Source organism: Bemisia tabaci, chromosome 3 (assembly GCF_918797505.1).
Source record: "Bemisia tabaci chromosome 3, PGI_BMITA_v3".
Classification (NCBI taxonomy): domain Eukaryota; kingdom Metazoa; phylum Arthropoda; class Insecta; order Hemiptera; family Aleyrodidae; genus Bemisia; species Bemisia tabaci.
In genome coordinates this window covers 51,567,339-51,587,494 of record NC_092795.1, presented here as the reverse complement: position 1 = coordinate 51,587,494, position 20,156 = coordinate 51,567,339, and the positions used below count along the sequence as shown (strand labels likewise).

Sequence of the window (20,156 nt, the reverse complement as noted above, 5' to 3'; positions counted from 1 at the left end):
AAATTATCTTTAATTTTAGTTTGTGTGGATTTTGAAAGCTGTCCGGATATTAAAACTGCTTCGTCTTAAGCGCAATTGCCGCTTATGCCGAAAAATTTCGTTTTAAGCGGAGAACGGTTAAGACGAAAAGCCGCTTATGACGAAATTTTTTTCGGTCCCTTCATGTTTCGTCTTAACGAGCTTTTACTGATTTTTTTTTTTAAAAAATTGAGAAATTTAAAAAGTCACGCATATGGCAAAATAACCAACTCAGCCTAAAAAGTTTGAATTGACGTATTTTGAAAACAGTTTTTCTTACTCATGAGTTTGATTAGGATTTTTTTTAAATACGTTCACCATGCTCAACGTAGAAAGTAGGTGTCATATGTTTAGCCCATGATTTTATTTCAGGTTTTGTGGTTCATTTTGAATGGCTCGAAGCTAAAAATTGAATGGTTTTTATTTTCCATGTTCTTTCAACGAAATGAGACGGTGAAATCTCATATTGATGAAGGAACGTGAAATACTAATTGGAGGGTAGAGAGGTATTTCTATCGTGCTTGAAAGTAATTTAGCACTAGTGTACATGAGGATATGTTAATGCATTTCTAGGAACCAGCAGATTGTTGACACAGGAGATATTTGATTGGAGTACAAAACAGCACGAAGAAATTAAAATTACTGAGCAAAAGATCGAGATTATTTTCACTTACGTGAAGTCCCAGAATTTGGTATCATTTCTCTCTAAGTAAGCATGGTGTACAGAGTACTGGTTGCCTCGTAAATCAGCCAGCCAAACATCGTAGCCTGCATCGTACAGTTGGTATCCTGAAAGACAAGAAGTAATTATTTCCCTCAGAAATGGAGCAACAATTTCACTGGCACAAAATACAAGTTTGAAAAAGTAGAAACGTGAATAAAGAAGACGAATTTAGAAAATGCAGTTAAAAACGCCAACACATGTGGAGTTGAACGCAGACTTTGAAAAGTAGGGGCACTTATTCTCTTTCCTTATGCCCCTTACTCTTTTATCCTTCGAAGGCCAGTCTGGTCTGGAAGAAAATCTATAATATCAACTTTGTAGAAGTGGAATCGTAGTTAATTTTGCGATATATCATCTCTTTAAATACTTATATTTTTACCACGTATTGTTATACGTATACCTATACTTAAGCTTATACGTATTTTTATACTTATATATTTGTAATAGAATGGCATATATTTTCGTGATCTACGATCCATGATCGGTGCTATTCACAAGGTCTCAGGCCTGGGTCCGCCTTTACGGGAGAATGCAATAGTGTATTTTCTTCGGAAAATACACTAAGAAGGGATCGCTGAATCAGTCTTTGCTTTCACACATCTTCATTAGCAGCACTTCTAGCTGTAATGCCTCTTTGCTTGATTTAAAGTTTATTTTTATACTTCATTTCTAGGAATGAATAGTAGGGCAACTAAGCTATAATAATGACTCGGGGCTCTTATAAAATACTTTTAAATGGAAAAAGTGGTTATTTTCGTGGAAATAATTCTGAAGGAAGCCTGAATGTAAAATCACGTTGTAAATTAATCGCTTCATTTATGACTTCTATTTGGGTAAACGACAGCCATGTATTCATTCACATTTTGTAAAACATGAGAGAGGCGGTGAGGTTTTCATAGATTATTTCCCAGGGTAAGTGCATGTTACAATGTAGCTGGTAATAATGCTAATAATATTATGATGCGGTGAAGCAAGTGTTGCCCTTTAATTTCAAAAAGATTAAAGCAATATCTAATGAGTAAGAAATTACTGCTAACAACGCACGAGTCAAGTAGACAGTTAAATAGACAGTCAATGTAGACAGTAAATTTTACGGAGGGAAAATCTTTACTAAATGCGATTTTCCTTTTGAATGGGAAAATTCTCTGATTTATCAGACGCATCCGCCCAAGGGAAAGGTACGTGAAAAGCTACACTTAATGAGGGAGAGTCTCATATTAAACTTACATTTAATGAGTGAGGAATAAACAGGTAGCTTTTGCGCACTGGTCAAAAATACTTAGCCAAAGAATCTAGTAAATACGGGAAGTGTTATTTAATTAGCATTGAGTTTCCTCACGGTTTACGACATTCTTTATGTTACTGCACGCTTCCTCTAGCCGGAGAAGTATTAGTAAAAAAACTGATTAGAAGTTATTTTTTCTCACCTATGAATTCTTGATGGTATCTAATAATTATTCCTGGAATGCAGAGTTGGAGACCAGTATATATTGAAGAAGGGTGTGTGATACGCTCAATTGCGAAGTTTTATACCCGAAATTCATGGAAATTAATATGCATGCATATTTCTAAATTATTGCCGGGATTCGACGGACGGACTCACCAAGGCTTCCTTCAGGGCCCATGGCAACCCATGAGGTGGAGCAGGCCATAAAACCGTGGACTATAAGTACCGGTAGTTTATCCGGGGTTCGCCGTGGAAATCGGATCAGGCTTAAAATGTACCCATCCTCTGTTTGCACCAGATGTTTTTCGTAGGGGTATCCATAAAATCTGATGTTTTCCTCCTGTGTTATAAAAAAAAGCGCATGCTTTAGATCCAGCCTGATTATTTGGCGTGTAGGGCAATAATAAAACAATGCAAGTCATAGAAGGAAAATATAAAAACAATCGGCATTGTCAAGTTTAATTGGACCACCTTTTGCAATCAGGAACTACAATTTCTAGCTAGATAAGAGGTTTATCGATGGTGAAACTACCAAGCCACGTATCTCGTTTGTGGTGTCTAAAAATCTCTGCTCCCATTGTATTTTTTCTTGGGAGAAAAAATCAATACCGTTCCTTGAGGTTTTCGCAGAATTTTCTTCGCTCAGAGAAGAAAAATCAAGGAAGTTTTCAAGAATTGACGTTGAGTAGTTTTCCATTTAAAAAGTAAAATAGGACAGGAAGTCTGCAACGTCGCAAACCGAGGTACGTGGTCTGGCAGTTTCACCGTCGCACGGTGGATCGAGTCAATAGGAGAGGTCGGACAAAATTTGGAAACTTTAAAAGCCTATAATGGACCACTAGACAAGGTACGAATTTAAGCATTCTGATATATGTTTCTCAACCAAAATTTCACGTAGAACACGATTCGCGCAACGAAAATTACTGGAACCGACTCCTAACAGAGATATTAACATTTTTATTTCACATTGGTTACGAGGAATTTGAACTGCCCGCTCACAAGAAACTCAAAGCTCTACGTGATTCAAATCGCGCACTACAACAGTTTCAGCAAGCTTCTCAATCGAGCAATGTTCATTTCCCACCATGTGCTGTTCAAACTGTAAGTAATTTGCTATAGTTGAGCCAAAGCGTCAAGATTGAGGTTGCTAGCTTTTTTTATCGCAGAGACGTTCATGATAACGTTTAGCGCGCGATGTGAATCACGTAGAGCATTGAGTTTTAATGAGCGGGTGGTTTGAATTCACGCATCAAGAATCATCAAATATCTTCGTAAGGAGTTAATTTCGGTAATTTTCTATGTGCGCATCGTGTTCTACGTGAAATTTTAGTTACGACACATGTATCAGAGTGCTGAAATTCGTACTTTGTCTAGTGGTCCATTCCGTTTATACGAAACTTCAGGGTATAAAAGTGGCTCCAATGATCTCCTTGTAAAATTTAATTCTAAAAGCACCCCTTGGAATCTAAAATGTGACGAAATAATCATCAAAATTTTCAGTTTTTGTCAAAAATTTCACGTCCGACCTCTCTGATCGACTCAATCCACTGTGCGTCGGTATGCAACAAGTGCAAGTGAGCGGGTCTACCGTTGGTTATTAGCGGCTCTGGTGCTTGCACTAGAGCTGCTATTCCGGACGGTCCCAGCTGGGGAGTATCAATGCAGCATGTTACATTGTAGAGACCGCGCGTTGGTTGATGGGAATCGGCGCCATTTTCGGCTATGTTCCTTGTCATGACTTTATTTTATTGCATACTGTTTTATTGTTAGTCAATGCTATGTTGTGTATTGTATTTTTGGAATCATGGTGATACAGTCAACAATTCAAAACTTGTTTGTGCTTTTATCTCGTGATGGAAAAAATGTACTTTACGTTCAAAATTTGAAAATTTGAATTTTAAAGTTTTCGCGGTTAAGGAAGCTTTAACCACTGGGTTGGAGCTTCCTAGTCATTTACTCGATATCAGCTGATAGCAAACAAAGGTTACCAGGGAAACCGTAAACGTCTAACAACTATCGTGGCCATTGGGGCGATTATTGAAATGATATCGACTGTATGTCGCCGCTTACGACAGGACATAGCCCTATCTTAACTGTGTAATATATCGCAATTCGATATTGTTTTGATTTTTAAAAGGAGCAATTCATTCATACAGTTCCGATTAGTTTTGGCGAACGGGCCCTTAACCTACGGCACTCGGCTCATGAGAATTTTTTAACTTGTCCTGGACGACATATAGCCCTATCTTAACCGTGTAATATATCGCAATTCGATATTCAAAACCATTACCTACAATTTCAGATATAAAAATGCAAATTTTTTGCAGCCTCGCTAAACGACTTATCAACCATGCATTCCAAAGTTTCTTATCACAGGGCTGTGAAAATATACAATCTAATAAATACAAAATAACCAAATATCTAAAAAGACAAAATTTCAGTTACAGTCAGTTTCAGTCTTATTGTTGCACAAACTAGTTATTTGACAAAAAAAGAAGATGATCACTCAATTGAAAGAAATTGGCGCCCAATCACAACGACAAGTTAAAAAAATACTGTGGGAGAAATTTTTTAGGATGCGGACCTCCAAAGAGCCTTCAAAATTAAAAGTATACAACAAGTGATAGTGCCATGCATTCTGCATATCAAGGGCCAATACACATTTATACACCGGCTACGTAAATCTGCTAAGTTACAAAACATGAATCGACAGTTGTCGGATTGTACATCAGTGACAAAATGTGTCTAGGCCCTCATTCTTGACTACAACTACTGTCGCCAGAGCCGCTCTCCGACGCGAATGCGTTGGAGCTTCCTGCTTGTTTTTTCTCTATGCTGAATGCTATATTTTATGCATTTTTCCTCCTAGCATCAGATATATTTTTATCCAATTTCTATTTTCCTTATATTTTCATCCGCTAGGGTGTAAACTAGAATTACAGCTTTACAGTGATAATTGAGGATTGACGATACTGCCACAAGGAGCTTAAATTGCTGGCTCGGTAGAAGGTACTCATTTAACATTTCTCCAATCCTGATATCATTTTTGTCCGCTTGAGAACCTACGATGATGAGGCGTTATTACATCTGTTCCCGGCATATCGTCACCTACAGCAATTACCCCCAGGAAGTACAGAGAGGACACATAATTGACTGTCGTGCAGCAGTTTTCAATGTTGCACCGTAATTGGTCACAAGTGTTTTAGCTGCGTCGAATTATGAGTGAGCACTGCTGATTATCCCCATACTTAGAAAATATATTCATAGATAATTGTATAAAATAATTCGCGGTGCTAATATAACAGAGAACAAAAGGACAGTCAGGAAAATAACAAAACGAGATATACAAATATATAGTGAGACTTATTGGTGAGAAATACATCATGCACTGGTTTCTTAATGACCGACAACAAAAACTTTATTTTCGGGGTTCAACACTAAATCCGTTGATTTATTTCTCAAGTCCTGTTGATCCATTTTTTGAAAAATACACCTGATGAATTGATTTAACACCCTACAAGAGTGTGAAATGAATGGTACTGCTCATGCTGCTGAAAATATGTTCAGATGCGCGCTCAAAATTTCTTTCCGTGAGTATTTATGGAGCGACCCTGCTGTATTCGCCGTCCTTAGATTGGTAAGTTTAGAGGCTCCAGCGCACATTTCAGGAGGAAAATGTTGCTATACATTTCAAAATCACAGCATTTTTCGGAAAATTGACAATAGCGCGATAGAAATCGGTATAAGTTAATGTACCTCATCGTCACATAAGACGCCGCTAAATTAAAGTTAAATTGGAGAGGAAACGAGCAAACGGTTCTCAGTTAGTATCGCATGCGATGAACACTGAACGAATTTCATCATAACGCCTGCATGCAACTATTCGGGCTCCATGGATGTCCTTGTTGCATACACACAGAAGAGAAGGCGTTTTAACTCTCCAGGCACCCATAGCTTCACCTGCGGAGTGATGCCGCCGTGGACTGAACTGGGAGAATGATAAGTGGACTGCATTTTGCAAGTTGGAGCTATAAATTCTAACTCATCTGAAAAAAAACTCATGTGTATAGGGAAACTAATGGCACATACGTTGTTTTTAAGCCGGGCCGAAATTTAGAGTTCTTAATTGCAAAATGTAGTTCAAAAGATCGAGCGCCTTAAATTCTTTATTTGTTTTACAAATGCATTTCTTAAGCATAAGAATAGTGTCACACAGGCATAGGATGTAAGTATCTTTTGTGCTTTAGTCTTAACATCGCGATGTGCTGAGCATGATTGTAGAGCAACTATTCATGCCTAAGAAATATCTTTGTTCTATATACGCTCAATCGAATGCATTCCGTCACTTTGAATCCTCTCAGTGCATACAGCCCGAACGCCGCCGCGGATATGACGCTGCGCTGGCGCGATGAGTGATTGGAGAGTCAAAACGCCTCCATATCCGTGTGTATGCAACATGGACATCCACGAAGCCCGAATAGTTGCATCCAGGCGTTATATGGATATTCGTGTAGTGTTCATCGCGTACGATACTAACTGAAATAGCCTTGCTTGTTTCTTTTTCATTTTACTTCATTCCAGCACTGCCTATTGAGCTAATGAAGTAAATTATGACTGATTTGTATTGCGAAATTGTAAATTTTTTCTATTATTGTTTTGATTGTTTAAATGCAGTATATTATTGTGGTCCCTGAAACCACATTAAATTAAGTTTAATAGCATGATTGTAGAGTTTCTTTTAGCCTCCTTCAACGAGTCTTTTTTTTTTTTTTGGATTTGTTCATTTTGGAAACAATAACCGCAAAATAGTGTAAACCCCGGAACTATTTTACCACTTTTTCATAGCATAACTCAGACCAGACAATCAGGTAGTATTTACTGTTTGCAAAGTAAGAGCAATGATTATTTTGCCTCAGCGTGTGTTAATTAAGAAGTTTTACTCTCTTTATTACAACTCCGATGAAAACTTTTACGCTAAGGAAGAACGCCGTATCAATATTCAACTGCTGCCGAACTTCTCCGGATAAAACATGCATTTTTGAGCAAAGTTATGCATATTTTACCTTGAAATTTTCAGATATTTTAGATAAAATAGCGAACACAACTGTCCAAAAATTCTGATGAAAAATATTCATAATTTTCTTCATGAATCATTTTATTGTTGAAAGCAATATGGCAACACCTGAAGGCTCATAAGTGGTTCCTCCTTAGCACCGCAGAAAAGCGTGGAGAAATTCCAATTTCCGGCGAAGCGAGCGTGTGTCTGGCCCGACCATGGCACGGGCGAGCTGCCGGTCGTGTGGTTTCCATTATATTCAAATTAGAGGTGCAGTCGTGAGGCGCGAGATCGAGTATCGATATCACCCATTTGAAGCAATGGTAAAGAATCGATGATTAAGGTGTTGGTTTCGAAAATCCTGTTTATCGATCCTTTTACATCGGGTTAAATGGGAGATCGATCGATGTATCGCAAAGCACGCCACGCCATCGAGTCAATCAGAGGGGTCGAACATGAAAATTTTTAAAAAACTGTCAATTTGACCGAGTTTAACAGAAAGGAACCAAGCCACATCAGCCATTGCCAAATTTAACAAGGTAATACAATTTTTACGAGAGAACGTTTGTGCGGATTCCTTTGAAATTTTTAAGGAATTTGCTTCAAACTATGGAGCGTTTTCACTGCAATTCGTTCGAATATCCGCAGAACCGTTTTCATGTAAAAAAGTAAATCACCTTATTAAATTTGGCAATATTTGATGTGGCTTGGTTCTTTTCTGTTTAACGCGGTCCAATTTTAATGTTTATTTCGTCACATTTTAGTTCAAGAGGTGCTCTGGGTAGAAAATTTTACGAGGAAACCAATAAAACCACTTTTAGAACCTCAAAGTTTTGTATAAACGGAGTCAAAAGCGTTTAACGTTTCCAAATTTCACTGGAAAAAAAAACACATAGGATCTAGAGTCCAGACTCTTGAAAACATTGACAAGAAAAAATACTCTTGATTCAATCGGAATTTTGCTTGAATCAAAACGATAAATCCGCTTAAATTAAGAGGCTTGGTTCTTGATTTAAGCTAGATTCTGATTGAATCAAGAGTACTTTTTCTTGTCGATGTTTTTAAGAGTCTGGACTCTAGATCCAATGTGTTTTTTTTCCAGTGTTTGTCCGACCCCTCCCATTGACTCGATCCACTGTGCGCCACGGATTCAAATGAGAGGTGTTGATACGTACGGTGGTCATATTGGCACTGTGGTCGAGCGGAAACTGGGGCTCGTCTTTGCTAGGCCGCATGGAGAGGTAGAGTGCAAGGAGGGCCACGGCTACGACCGGCCACCTCGGCACCGACTTCATCATCTTCCGATTGGATTGGATGCACCGGATGACACAGAGAAGACGCGCGCTCGCGCACTGATTCCACTAATTCCGCACTACCTTATCGTCGCGCAGACTCGAGCACGCCTTTAACCTTCGCTAACAAGCGGAATCGCGCTTGGCGTGCGAACGAAACTGCAACTGCAACTGCACCGGCAGTACCGGCACGCTGTTCTGCACAGATTCACCTGTGCTCAGATAAATGATTGATCTATGCCGGAAAAGTTTATCGGATTTAATGGGAGGTGAGAACAATAAAATGCAGTTTTGGATTCTGCGAGAGCATTTGACTGATCACAGTCTCCGATTCGCCTGAAGCATTTCAAAATGCACTTTTGAGCATAGGAGCAAAAAGAGGGTTGTTGCATTCCCCTCACGAAAGAATGTAACTACATCTCAATTTTGCCAAATTTCCCCTCTCAAATTATTTTTTCACCGGGAGGATCTTGGGAATTGCTTATTGAAAATTTCGTTGCTTATTTTCTGTTCGTATGCAAAAATCGGACAAATGTTGGGCAAACATTGCTCGGGTACATTCTTGGAGACACTTGAATAGTTTGCGTCAGTTTTGAAATTTTGGGATAAATTTACGTCCCTCTGTCCAGAAAACGATGATTTCATGCATATCGTCGGTTTTTGCACACAGAGACGTAACTTCATTCCAAGTTTGTAAAATGTACTCAAGAATTCCCTGTGCAATTTTTTCTCAAAATTTTTCTGATCCTTGCATGAGATTAGAGGAAAAATCAGCGAAATTTCTAGTTAGAAATGCCCAAGATTCTAATGGAAAAATGCAATTTTCGAGGGGAAATTAGGCAAAATTGAAAATAAGTTACGTTCTTTCGTGAGGGGAACGACGACATTGGACAGAGGACAATAGAGTGATTAGATGTGTAGACTTTTTTGTCATCGATTCTCTTCCACATGGTGTGATTTATAGAAAAAAATCAGACTTCAAAAAGTGTAAAATACATTGTGTGTATGTATGTAAGTGTTAATTATCGTGTGAGTTGAATTACGTCACAACAATATACGTTACGGTTCATTTCCCATACAATAAATTTTGAATTTTTCAGTAATACGAAACTATTTCGCACCGTCATACGCTACGTCACGGTGTAAACAAATCACCACCTTCTTTCTTTTCATTGAGACTTTTGGCATTGTGGTCGGTGTCGTCCATACGTAACGTCAAAGCTCGTGGGGAGAGGAGGAGCTGAGGACTGCCTAACAAATCCCATGAAAGGAGAGTGGGAGGGGTAGAGGGGTAGAACCTGACACGGAAGAAATGGGGATGATGAAATAAAAACAAAAAAAACCTGACGTCATTAATTGATACGAACCCCTACAAGGAGATAAAATTTTCCGTTCCAACAACTGAGCTTTTAGTTTAGGTAACCGAAGTATTTAGTCGTGAAACCAAACCTTACTCGGCTTAGATAATAAAAATTTTTGGTTTCAAAGTCTTATAAACTTTGATTACTTTAGAGAGAGTTTGGTTTTTATGACCGAAAAGACTCGAGTGCCGTGTATGAGTATAGAAAACTTTTTTCTTCTTTCACCTATAGAATATGTTCAATTCTTCATACAGTGATAATAATCTACGTATAATTTTATCATATTTAAGATGGGTCACTGCTCTTCAGCTACTGCACGGAGTTTTGGATCCTAATTAATTATACTTTCCGGTGTTTTTTGTGTGAGTCACGATGGATGCACGATGCACCGATGCCATCGGCGTTGTCTAAATCTGGTCTCATGCTATCAAAGTTGAAACCAGTAATGACTGCCTATTAATACCTCAAGGAAAAGACTACCGTCATAGTAGGCGACATTCTCTATGATGCACAGATAGAGCTGTTCTTTAAACCCTACAGTGTGACATTTTTCAATAGGCTGCTGAAAATTGTGCATTCTGTCGCATCTATGTGTCAAACGGGAACTTATCAAGACCATGATTGGCCACAGCGTTTGAATGCAATTCCCCAAGTGCAAGGGTAGAAGCCGCTTAAGGCTCAGAACATGAGCACGGTTGCCATGACCAAGATGCGTGGTTCATATCCCCTGCTTTTTATGTCATCCATTTGTAAAAAGTTCCTTTTTACAATAAAACACTGCAAAAAACTCTGGTCTTTGAACTTAAAGTTCTGTGTTCCATATCGTCCAATCTAGCTTAACCTAAATTTAAGTGTAAAGTGAAATGATGAAAGCAGCTAAGTTACACTAATGCAAATTATGTTCGGTTTGACCAACCAAATAAATGGGACGATATGAATCTTCGAACGTCAGTTCATACGACCAAACTTTCCCTTTCATTGTACATCCTATCACTGTTAACATCTCGCACAGCCCAACCTTGCATGAATTCAGCCCCAGCTCAACACAGACAATGTGACCGTACAAGTTACATTCTGGAGGTAGCTGCAACTTCAGGCGGCCATTGCGGTGAACTTTGAAGCTTTGGAGGGGATTTTCGACAATACCAGGATCATCATCGTGATTCTCGCAAAAAACAAGATGCTAAGGTTAAATCACAAATCTTAAAACCTTACACGAGCTCTATTTGCTGTGTTTGTTTAGCAGTTAGTTATTATCAGCAGTTAGTGCTTCTTTTTGTTCACTGGTATTTAGAAGTCAAAATTTACCTGCAGCATCCAAACAAAGGAAATTAAATTTGGTTGGTATTGGCACAAAATCGTGGTGGCAATTTTTTAATGACGGAATAGAAAAGCTGAGCGCTAACTTTAATTAATTTTTTCGCAGTACTTGTTACAGTTACTCTGTTTTCCAGCTTCCTCCTCGAACGATACAGCGCACTTATTTTAGCCATACAATGTTTATGCTCTGTCAATGCCGCTGCCAGTAATTCTTCATTACGCATAGCCGCAAGGGAGTTTTGAACCGAGAGCAAAATGAGGAATAACTGGGTGTTTCTATAGCACATTTTATACTTGCAGCCAAGGTTAAGTTATTATAATAGTAATTTAATTCATGAATAGAAATCATATTAAAACGTACATGCTCACTATCGGATCAATGTATGCAATTTAAACTGTTTTTTTTCGCAATATGCGGTCTGGACAATTTTTTTCTACGTGAACAAAATGTGAAACATTTCTGAGTATGAGTATCAGGAGATATATTTTTTATAAAATATATATTTTTTTTTTAAAGATACATTTTTTTAAAGATATATTTTTGTTTTATTTTCAGTATAAGAAGTAGTTGGAAAGCATGAATTGCAAAGTTATCTTCTTTGTTTTGCGCCCATTTACTTACGTCCGTCATAAAAACTGTCCCATACCGGCAAGAATGATTTAAAATGAGAGTTTTAATGATACACTAAAATATTCCTTTCAAGGAAAAGAAGAGAAAGTCTATCTAAGTACGAATGAGACTTTAGAGACTTGAATGAGTTTTTTTATTTTGATTTTTTTAAAATCCTGTATGTATATAATTGTATAAATTACAAGAGCAGCTTAGTTCTTAAAAAATCAGTTAACCTTCAGAGATCCGATATCTGAAATCAGAATCAGATCAGAAAAAACAAACGAACTTCCGCACGAGACCGATCCAAAAAATCGCGACGGTACTGAACCAGTGAGAAAATACGGCACGTCGGTAGCCGCGGATGAAAAATCCCTTCGACTCAGGAGCCTCAGCTCCCACACTTAACTAGTAAACCGAAAAAACGCACCCGCACCAAGCACCACTAGAAATTTGAACCGGTTCGCGTACGATTCGAATGGGTTTCGGCTTTCGAGTGCGCGGGAAGGTCCGTTAGAAATGCGCGGGACCGAGGATCGGACCGGATGATGCTATGTTTATGCAGCAACTGACAATGAGTGGGCACCGAGCGCCAGGAAAGACGCCGGTCTTGCTGGGCACCGGGAGGGTGAGGGGTGTCAACGGTAGCGGTACCGCTAGTTGACGCGACGTAACGTAAGGGAACCGACAGAGACCAGCAGTAAGAGTGGAGACTTGACGCAATCCCTCACCGCAACGCAACCGTAAGCCTCACGCCACGACGCGACGCCACCGCACAGTGGATCGAGTCAATAGGAGAGGTCGGACAAAATTTGGAAACTTTGAAGGTTCATAACTCCGTTTTTACAAAATTTTGAGGTTCCAAAAGTGGCTTTATTGATTTCCTCGTAAGATTTTCTTTCGAAAGCACCCCTTCAAATTTAAAATGTGACGAAGTAAACATCAAAATTTGCAGTTATAGTAAAACATTTCATGTTTGACTTCTTTAATTGACTCGGGTGCGCCGCCGCACAGTGGATCGAGTCAACAGGAGAGGTCGGACGAAATTCGGACGAAACTCGAAAAGTTCATAACTCCGTTTTAACAAAATTTTGAGGTCTTAAAAATGATCCCATTGGTTTTCTCGTAATTTTTTTTGCGAGAACCACTCCTCTAATTTTAAAATTTGACAAAATTAACATATAAATTTGCAGTTTTAGTGAAAAAATTCATGCCCGACCTCTGGCATTGATTCAATCCATTGTGCGCCTCCGCCGGTGATGAATGTATATTCAGGGTCCAAAAAGCCTGCCAACTGTCTGACACGAAAAACAACTTGATGCATTAAATTTTGAAAAAAATCAACTTTGACCTCAACAATGACAAAGTTGATGGCAGGTTTTTCAGGTGATAAACGCCATAGGTTGGTAACAACCGCTTCTCGACCGCACCCACCTACTTCCACCTCGATTTTCTGCCATTTTTTTGGGGTCCGATGGGTCTCCATGAGACTCCGTGATGGCCATACTCTCCGTATGAGGGTACTCAATGCTCGAAGACCCTCGAAAAGGCAACGATCAACAGTTGCACCGATGAGCCTTCTAAGGAATCCAGTTTCAATGCTAGGGAATGATATATGGACTACATTTTGCAATTAGGACTATAAATCGTGCCTCAGTTTAAAACCATCGTATGTACCATTAGTTTCTCTATCCAGATACGTGTTTTTATAGATATGGGTCGGAAGTTATAGCTCAGAATTGCAAAATGAAATCCATATGTAATGCTTTGATATTTGGATTTACAGCGAGTTGTCTGCAAAAGCACAAGGCAATTTTCCTATTGTGTATCTCTAGTGATTACTTTTAAAGCTGCACGCAGTGGCGAGTCGTAAGTCATCGATTTTCGATATCTCTCCATTTGAAGCTGCGGTATAAAGAATCGATTATAAAGGGGATCGTTGCGAACACCCTCCTTATCCATCCTTTTCCACCTGGTTTAAATGTCAGATAAATCGATACATCGAGAACTTTGCCACGCCACTGGCTGCATGATCTTCTTACTCAGAATGATGGTCCAATTGATGATATGGCAACGTTGTCATTTTTGCAGGCGCCGGAATTCACTTACGACAAGACCGGCCGGGCGTATCAAACCCCAATTAAAACCATTGCAAGGTCAGCCCGAGAAATCGGAAAAAAGGAAATATCGACCAGTTTTCGCGTCAGCTACTCAGCTACGTTTGAACCTGCCACTTCTAGGTTAATGAGTTACAATCAGTGGCGCCAGATCATTTCATACAACTATTTGACTCTTGTTCAAGAGGCGATAAAATTATGTACAATCCGACTAGGTAGCTATGATCATTAACACGGTTGACAAGTCCACACTTGTATTCCAGCAGGAGTTCAATCAGACTTATACATTTTAGAAATTACGATCGATCATATTAGCCATTTTTTATTATATTTGCACACATTTTCACTTTGCACTAGGCTGTGCAGAGCTACCTCATTGGCAAGTATAGATTAGTTAAAGAATTAAAAAAATGAATACGTCTCCATAGAGGAATTGGAATAAGTTATAGCTTAATGTTTGGATCCGGTAATTCTAAATATTCGATAAATTTTTCAACGAAGAGTGTCCCGAAGTGACGTTCTGTCAAAAAAGAATTACATAGTTTTTTAAAAATGTACGTGAAAAGACTTTCAATTTTTACTTGATCTTGTCTGCTGTATTAATTGTTTTCTATATGTAGATGTTGACAACCTTGTATTGTAAAAAGCATAAGGCCACAAAAGTTGATTTAACTTAGAATACCTACGTGTGAATACTTTGTTTTCATATGAGAAATTCAATGATGCGTCAATTTAGAATGAATTGAAAAAGGAACTATTAAAAAAAGAAATAACACTAACCTACTCGAAGAGCAACAAGAGTTTGCAGCGGGATTCCATATTTACACGCATCATTAATTGAATTCATCCATCAAAGTTACTTTAAAGTAATGACTGTCGGATATATTAAAAATGCAAGAAAAAGGTAGCTTTACCAAATTTCACAGCCAAAACTTTTAGCAGAGATTTAAGTTGTTGATATCATAGTCATTTTTTATTTATATTTATTCGTGCGTAGGTTCGTAAAAAAACAAGGAAAATATCTCTGAATAAACATATGAATGGAAAAAAAAATGTTTGTTGTCTTATTAATGAATTCAAGAGAACCTCACAAAAACTTACACGAGGCAAAACATTTTGGGGAAAAAAGTACGTCAGACCTCGAATATTTCGAAATTTAGTTGAGCGCTTTATTTTGGGACAAAACCTGCCAGTTCATGTATACAAGAACTGGAAAAAGACTTGTTGTGAAAAAAGCTTGTTTTTCGCGTTTCTAGCCATCTATACAATTAAACGCTGAACTACTTTCCACAACTGTAAAGTGGATGACATGGAACTGATGTGATTAATTTCTCTTTTGACATTTTATGATAGCTGTGGGTAATATTCAAAAATTTCGATCCTGGTTACTTTTAGATCAGAAGCCCAAATGGACTGTCAACGGTAATCTAATGGTGGGCACATGTGGTGTGAATCACAAAAAAGAATGCTGTAATTGAATTAAATGTTCATTTTTGTTGTAATATGAAGCCTGGAATATTTAAGGAAAAAAGAAACCACATAATCTTAATATTTAATTTGAAAAATAGAATGAAATTGTGAATCAACCACTGTACTAATTGCGAGGGGCGTTGGTTCATTTGAAAGGTGTTGTTCTCAGTGCTTCGGGAAAACTATAAATTATTTTCTGGGGTTCGTCCCCGATTTTTAAATCCTAAAAACTCATAAATTGGATGAGGGAAGTGGGGGTTTTTTGTTTTTTGTTTTTCGGAAAAGTTTTGTTGCTACGCATCTTACTTTACCGTTTGCTGTCTTTTTATCAGCTGTTTTCGTTCAACAATCATCATTAAGTGAGGTTACTTCCAACACTCAACTGCCATCAACTTACATTTTTCTTTTCCCGCGTTTTTTTTTTTTTTTTTTTTTTTTTTTTTTTTTTTACGTTTTTATGATTGGTTCCACTTTTTCCTATTGCCAATTTTTCCTCATTAAGGCAATAACCACCAATTTTTTTTCTCATTTCCGATCAGAACTTTCACGCTGTTTCTTTTCAATGGTATAATATGTTTATTGTTAATTTCCATTTTCATTTCATCCTTTTTCTTTTTATTTTTTTTAATTTAAAAATTGAACTTTTCAGTTATGATTTTGTTAAAATAAAAATAATTTTTACTAATTTTAATTTAAAATTTAACAGTTGTTATGATAAATTTTCAATGACCGAGGCGGTCGTCCTCCAAAACGTGGTCGCGTTTCCAAATTCTTCGCATGTTCGTTTAGTGAAGCAATACTTACTCTGTTAATAGTATAGAAAATCAAAGTTTCATTTCTTCATTTCGGAAGTATAAAAATTGATGATCAAACTTTGATGAAAATTTTGTAACCAAATTTTCAGTCGTCAATGAATATAATTTGTCATCATTGTGATGCTCGCCATTTTCAGGGTGGAAATGTCCAATGGTCATTTTAATAACTGCTGCCAAAATGTAATTTCTTGACCTTTTGCCCCCCAATGAAGAATCTCCAGTTTACAAAAAAAAAAAAAAAAAATGTGAAAGTGAAAAGTGTACAGAAAAATAAGGGGCTGCGAAGCAGCCCATAAGCCCCTAGTTTGATATAATAAAGAGGTAGATAAATTGATGGATTGTTTATAAAATCTTAGAGTTAGCCCTTTAAATGCAATCAACAAACATTTTTTCTCCCGAAAACTTAATCTTGTGTATTAAAAATGATAAATTAGGCCACCGGGCTCGGACGCTGTCCACATACAGCAACGGAGTGCAAAAAAAAGGACGGAAGAAAGAAATAAAGAAATGAGAAAAACCGATTGTGAGAAAAGTTGCTGTCAGGCTGTAACTACTCTTGAAAGTTAATTGATCGGTGAATAGAAAATAATTGTACCCATTTTTCTCTCAATATTAAAATCAACATCGTCACTTTTTAATTCGATCTCCTGTGAAATCCAACCTGGTCACGTCGCAATTTTGATTTGATGTTGGGAAATGGAATCCGGGGATGTGAAAACTTGAGACGGCTTGGAGATAATCAGACACTGAGTGACCTGCCAAATTTCAATTCACCTGAAATACATGATCAAATAATTGATGTTTGTGAGTAATAGTGTGTAACACCTCTCAACGTATAAACCCAAGTGTTGGGGAGCGCCTTCAATAACTGAGATAGGCACAAAACTCAGGAGCAGTTACATTTCATGCATCCATGCTGACCCGCTCGTTTTTTTCACTCTCATTTTTCCCTGTGAGGAAATGAGAGAAACATCGAGTACTCTGGCGGGCTCTCGCTGTCACACTTCCAATAATTAGTTGCATATTATTCCCATAAATCCTTTCCCTCCTCTTTCTGTACCCTTCCGTACCCCTCTCTACCCTTTTCTACCTATCTCTACCCTTCTCTACCTATCTCTATCTCTACCCTTCTCTACCTATCCCTACCTATCTCTACCTATCTCTACCTATCTCTACCTATCTCTACCTATCTCTACCTATCTCTACCTATCTCTAGCTATCTCTTCCTATCTCTACCCTTTTCTACCTATCTCTACCCTTCTCTACTTATCACTACCCTTCTCTACCCTTCTTTATTTCAATCTACCTCTTTCCGCCCCTTCCAACTCCGAGAAAAAAAATAGGCGAAATCTCAATGACACCCATGGCTAAAATCAATCCCATCCTAAATCTTCAAGGCGAACCAAAGTTTGGTCATGACGACACAGTTTTTGGACATCCCAAAACATTGATCTCAGGTAAAATCAGTCTCAATGCATAATCTGTGAGAAATTCGCCCCCAAATTCCAACTTTTGAGCATCAAAAAGTCACTCTGAACTTTCTTTCCGCAATAAGGATCCACGTGATTCCGATGCCTCTAACACGTATTCCTCGATAAACCAAAAACTGCACGTATACGCCTTGTCCTCCAAGCCCCTCCCTTTACATTGCCTCTTATTCACAAAGGTTTTTTGTGAGAAAAGCGAATTTGTGAACAACAGGGTTTTGCGGAATCTTTTTGTTTGGAACGCTACTTCATTTACCGGCATGAACGTAGGTCTAGACCATCATGGTTATGATCCGCCGATTGGTTTCATCATGGCTTAAATCACGAAAATCTCATTTAAAAATTTTCGGGTTTGTAAAAAAAATAAAAGAATCTGAACAGTTTTACCTTTACTAACTACAGCGCAAAAACTTAAAACACGGCACCAATCAACAAAAAAGTTAAATCCATCCATCAGTTATGGGCAGATAATGCTAGCCATGCTAACCAACACATTTTGTAAAAAAGGCCCTTACTTCTTCCGGTGCCTCCTTCCATCCCTTCCCCTCCTCTTAATCTTGTTTGTCTTCAAGTAATGGGATTGGTTTCACCGTTTTTTACAGTTTGAATTATTTTCCGAATTTTTTCTCACTTCATGCGCACTTGTCACCAAAACGTAATTTCTGGAAGGAGGAAAACTTGCCAATTCCTGCAATTTGACGTCTGAAAAAAGAACGAGGATGTGAAATTATTTCTGGATTCACTTTATAAAAAATAGTTTTGAAAGCGTTTGCGAGCACTTGACAGTTTCGTGACGCATGACTACTTTTGCGGTAGCATCCTAAAAAGTATACCTACGTGGAGCCGGGACATCTCCGATTATGCCCCTGCGACGACATTTCCTTGCTCCTCTGACGTAAGGACGAATCTCGATTTTCACATGAACCCTGGAAAGCATGGGGTTATACGGAGATTAGAGCTCATGTGAAAATTGGGACACGCCCCGAGGTTAGAGCAGTGACGATCTCCTTCCTCTCTGTGACGTATGATCGGTTGAAAAGCTTACGAAAATGTGTCGATACCCATTAAAGGAGTCTTATCCCGTAAAAAACATGTCAAAAAAACCTTTTCGTCTGACGTATAACTTTTTCTCCCTTCATTAATGACGCACTTTTTAATTGTGTCAAGCGATTTTGAGCATGCTTTTAATGAAATATAGGACACGCAACGCGTGCACGTATTGAAGTAAAGGGAGGTATTTAAGCTTCATATCCGTTCTTAAGCTCTAAATTCTATAGCTTCATTCACAATGACTCGAACTCTCCGACCCTGTGTAAAATTTGTGTGTATTTTATGGTACGCTTCCCTTTTGATTTTGACGGTAAGTGACTTATTTCACCGACCCATCTCCTTGCAAAAGCTGTTTGCTAAATATTCTTGACTTCATTAGCCTTTAACGAAACTTAAACTCTGATGGGTCAGTTGCGCTGGTCACAGAATCGTGTTTTGATGCTTGGTTCTTGTCGATCAGCTAAAAATCCTATCGATAAAAATTATTGATTAATATTATTCTCCTTAAGCTGATTTATGCTTAAAACTTCATTGCTATGGCAATCACTATAAATTTAATTTTTCCATAAAAATATTAAGATCCGTCAAAACAGCAACTTTCTACGTCGAATTTTAACCGAGATATCGCGCTAAATTATGTTTATAACGTCATCCATCGCGGTTGTGACATCCTTGCTTTCATCCAAGTTTCACGTTGAGTAACCAGGCAAATCGTCGCTCCTCTGACGTAAGGGCGTATCTTGATTTCCGTATGAGCCCCGGAAAGCATGTATTTAAATGTAAGATAGGGCTCACGAGGAAATTGAGATACGCCCTTACGTCAGAGGGGCGACGAAATGTGTGCCTCCCTGACTGATGAAAGCGAGGTGGAAGAAACCAATAGTGTAAATACCGCGGTGGATGGCGTCACGAACCGAATTTTTCAAAGCGCCATATCTCGGTTAATATTGAATAAAAAAATTGCTGCTTGGAGAGATCTCATTATTTTTAGCTAATCTACAAGAATCAAGCATCAAAACACGTTTCTGTGATCAGCGAAACTGACCTAATACTAATGTTTGATCTTTTCAGAAAAATCCGCCTTTTGGCCCCATCAAAAATATTATCTCCCAATATTCAGCGTAAATTGAATGTTTAAAACTTCCTCAAAATCTAAATCTTGGAGAAAGTCTTTGTTTTTCACAAATATTTCAAGCGGGGAATCCAAAGTCGTCGCGAGCATATCGGCTGCTGTTTGACATATTCGCTAAAATCACGGCCGATCAGATTCTCGGCAATCTATTTGAGCCTGACTCAGCCGCAAAGAAGCAGCAGCTGTGTGATTCGATGTGATCATAGGCGTAGCTAGGGGGGTCCTGGGGGGGCCTGCCCCCCCAGGAATCTCGTGAC

At 38.3% G+C, this 20,156-nt stretch overlaps 1 protein-coding gene across 1 annotated transcript in view; it reads right to left on the bottom strand.

The window, feature by feature from the left end:
* The window catches only part of LOC109036328 (uncharacterized), a 39,460-nt gene extending 27,019 nt beyond the window's left edge, over positions 1-12,441 (bottom strand). Inside the window, exons 1-4 of the mRNA XM_072297608.1 lie at positions 12,065-12,441; positions 8,421-8,873; positions 2,346-2,529; positions 693-807 (exon numbers count right to left, since the gene is read on the bottom strand). Of these exons, the coding sequence (XP_072153709.1) occupies positions 693-807; positions 2,346-2,529; positions 8,421-8,543 (422 nt within the window). The 5' untranslated portion in view covers positions 8,544-8,873; positions 12,065-12,441. The remainder of the gene's footprint in view (positions 1-692; positions 808-2,345; positions 2,530-8,420; positions 8,874-12,064) is intronic.
* Between the last annotated feature and the right edge of the window lie 7,715 nt (positions 12,442-20,156).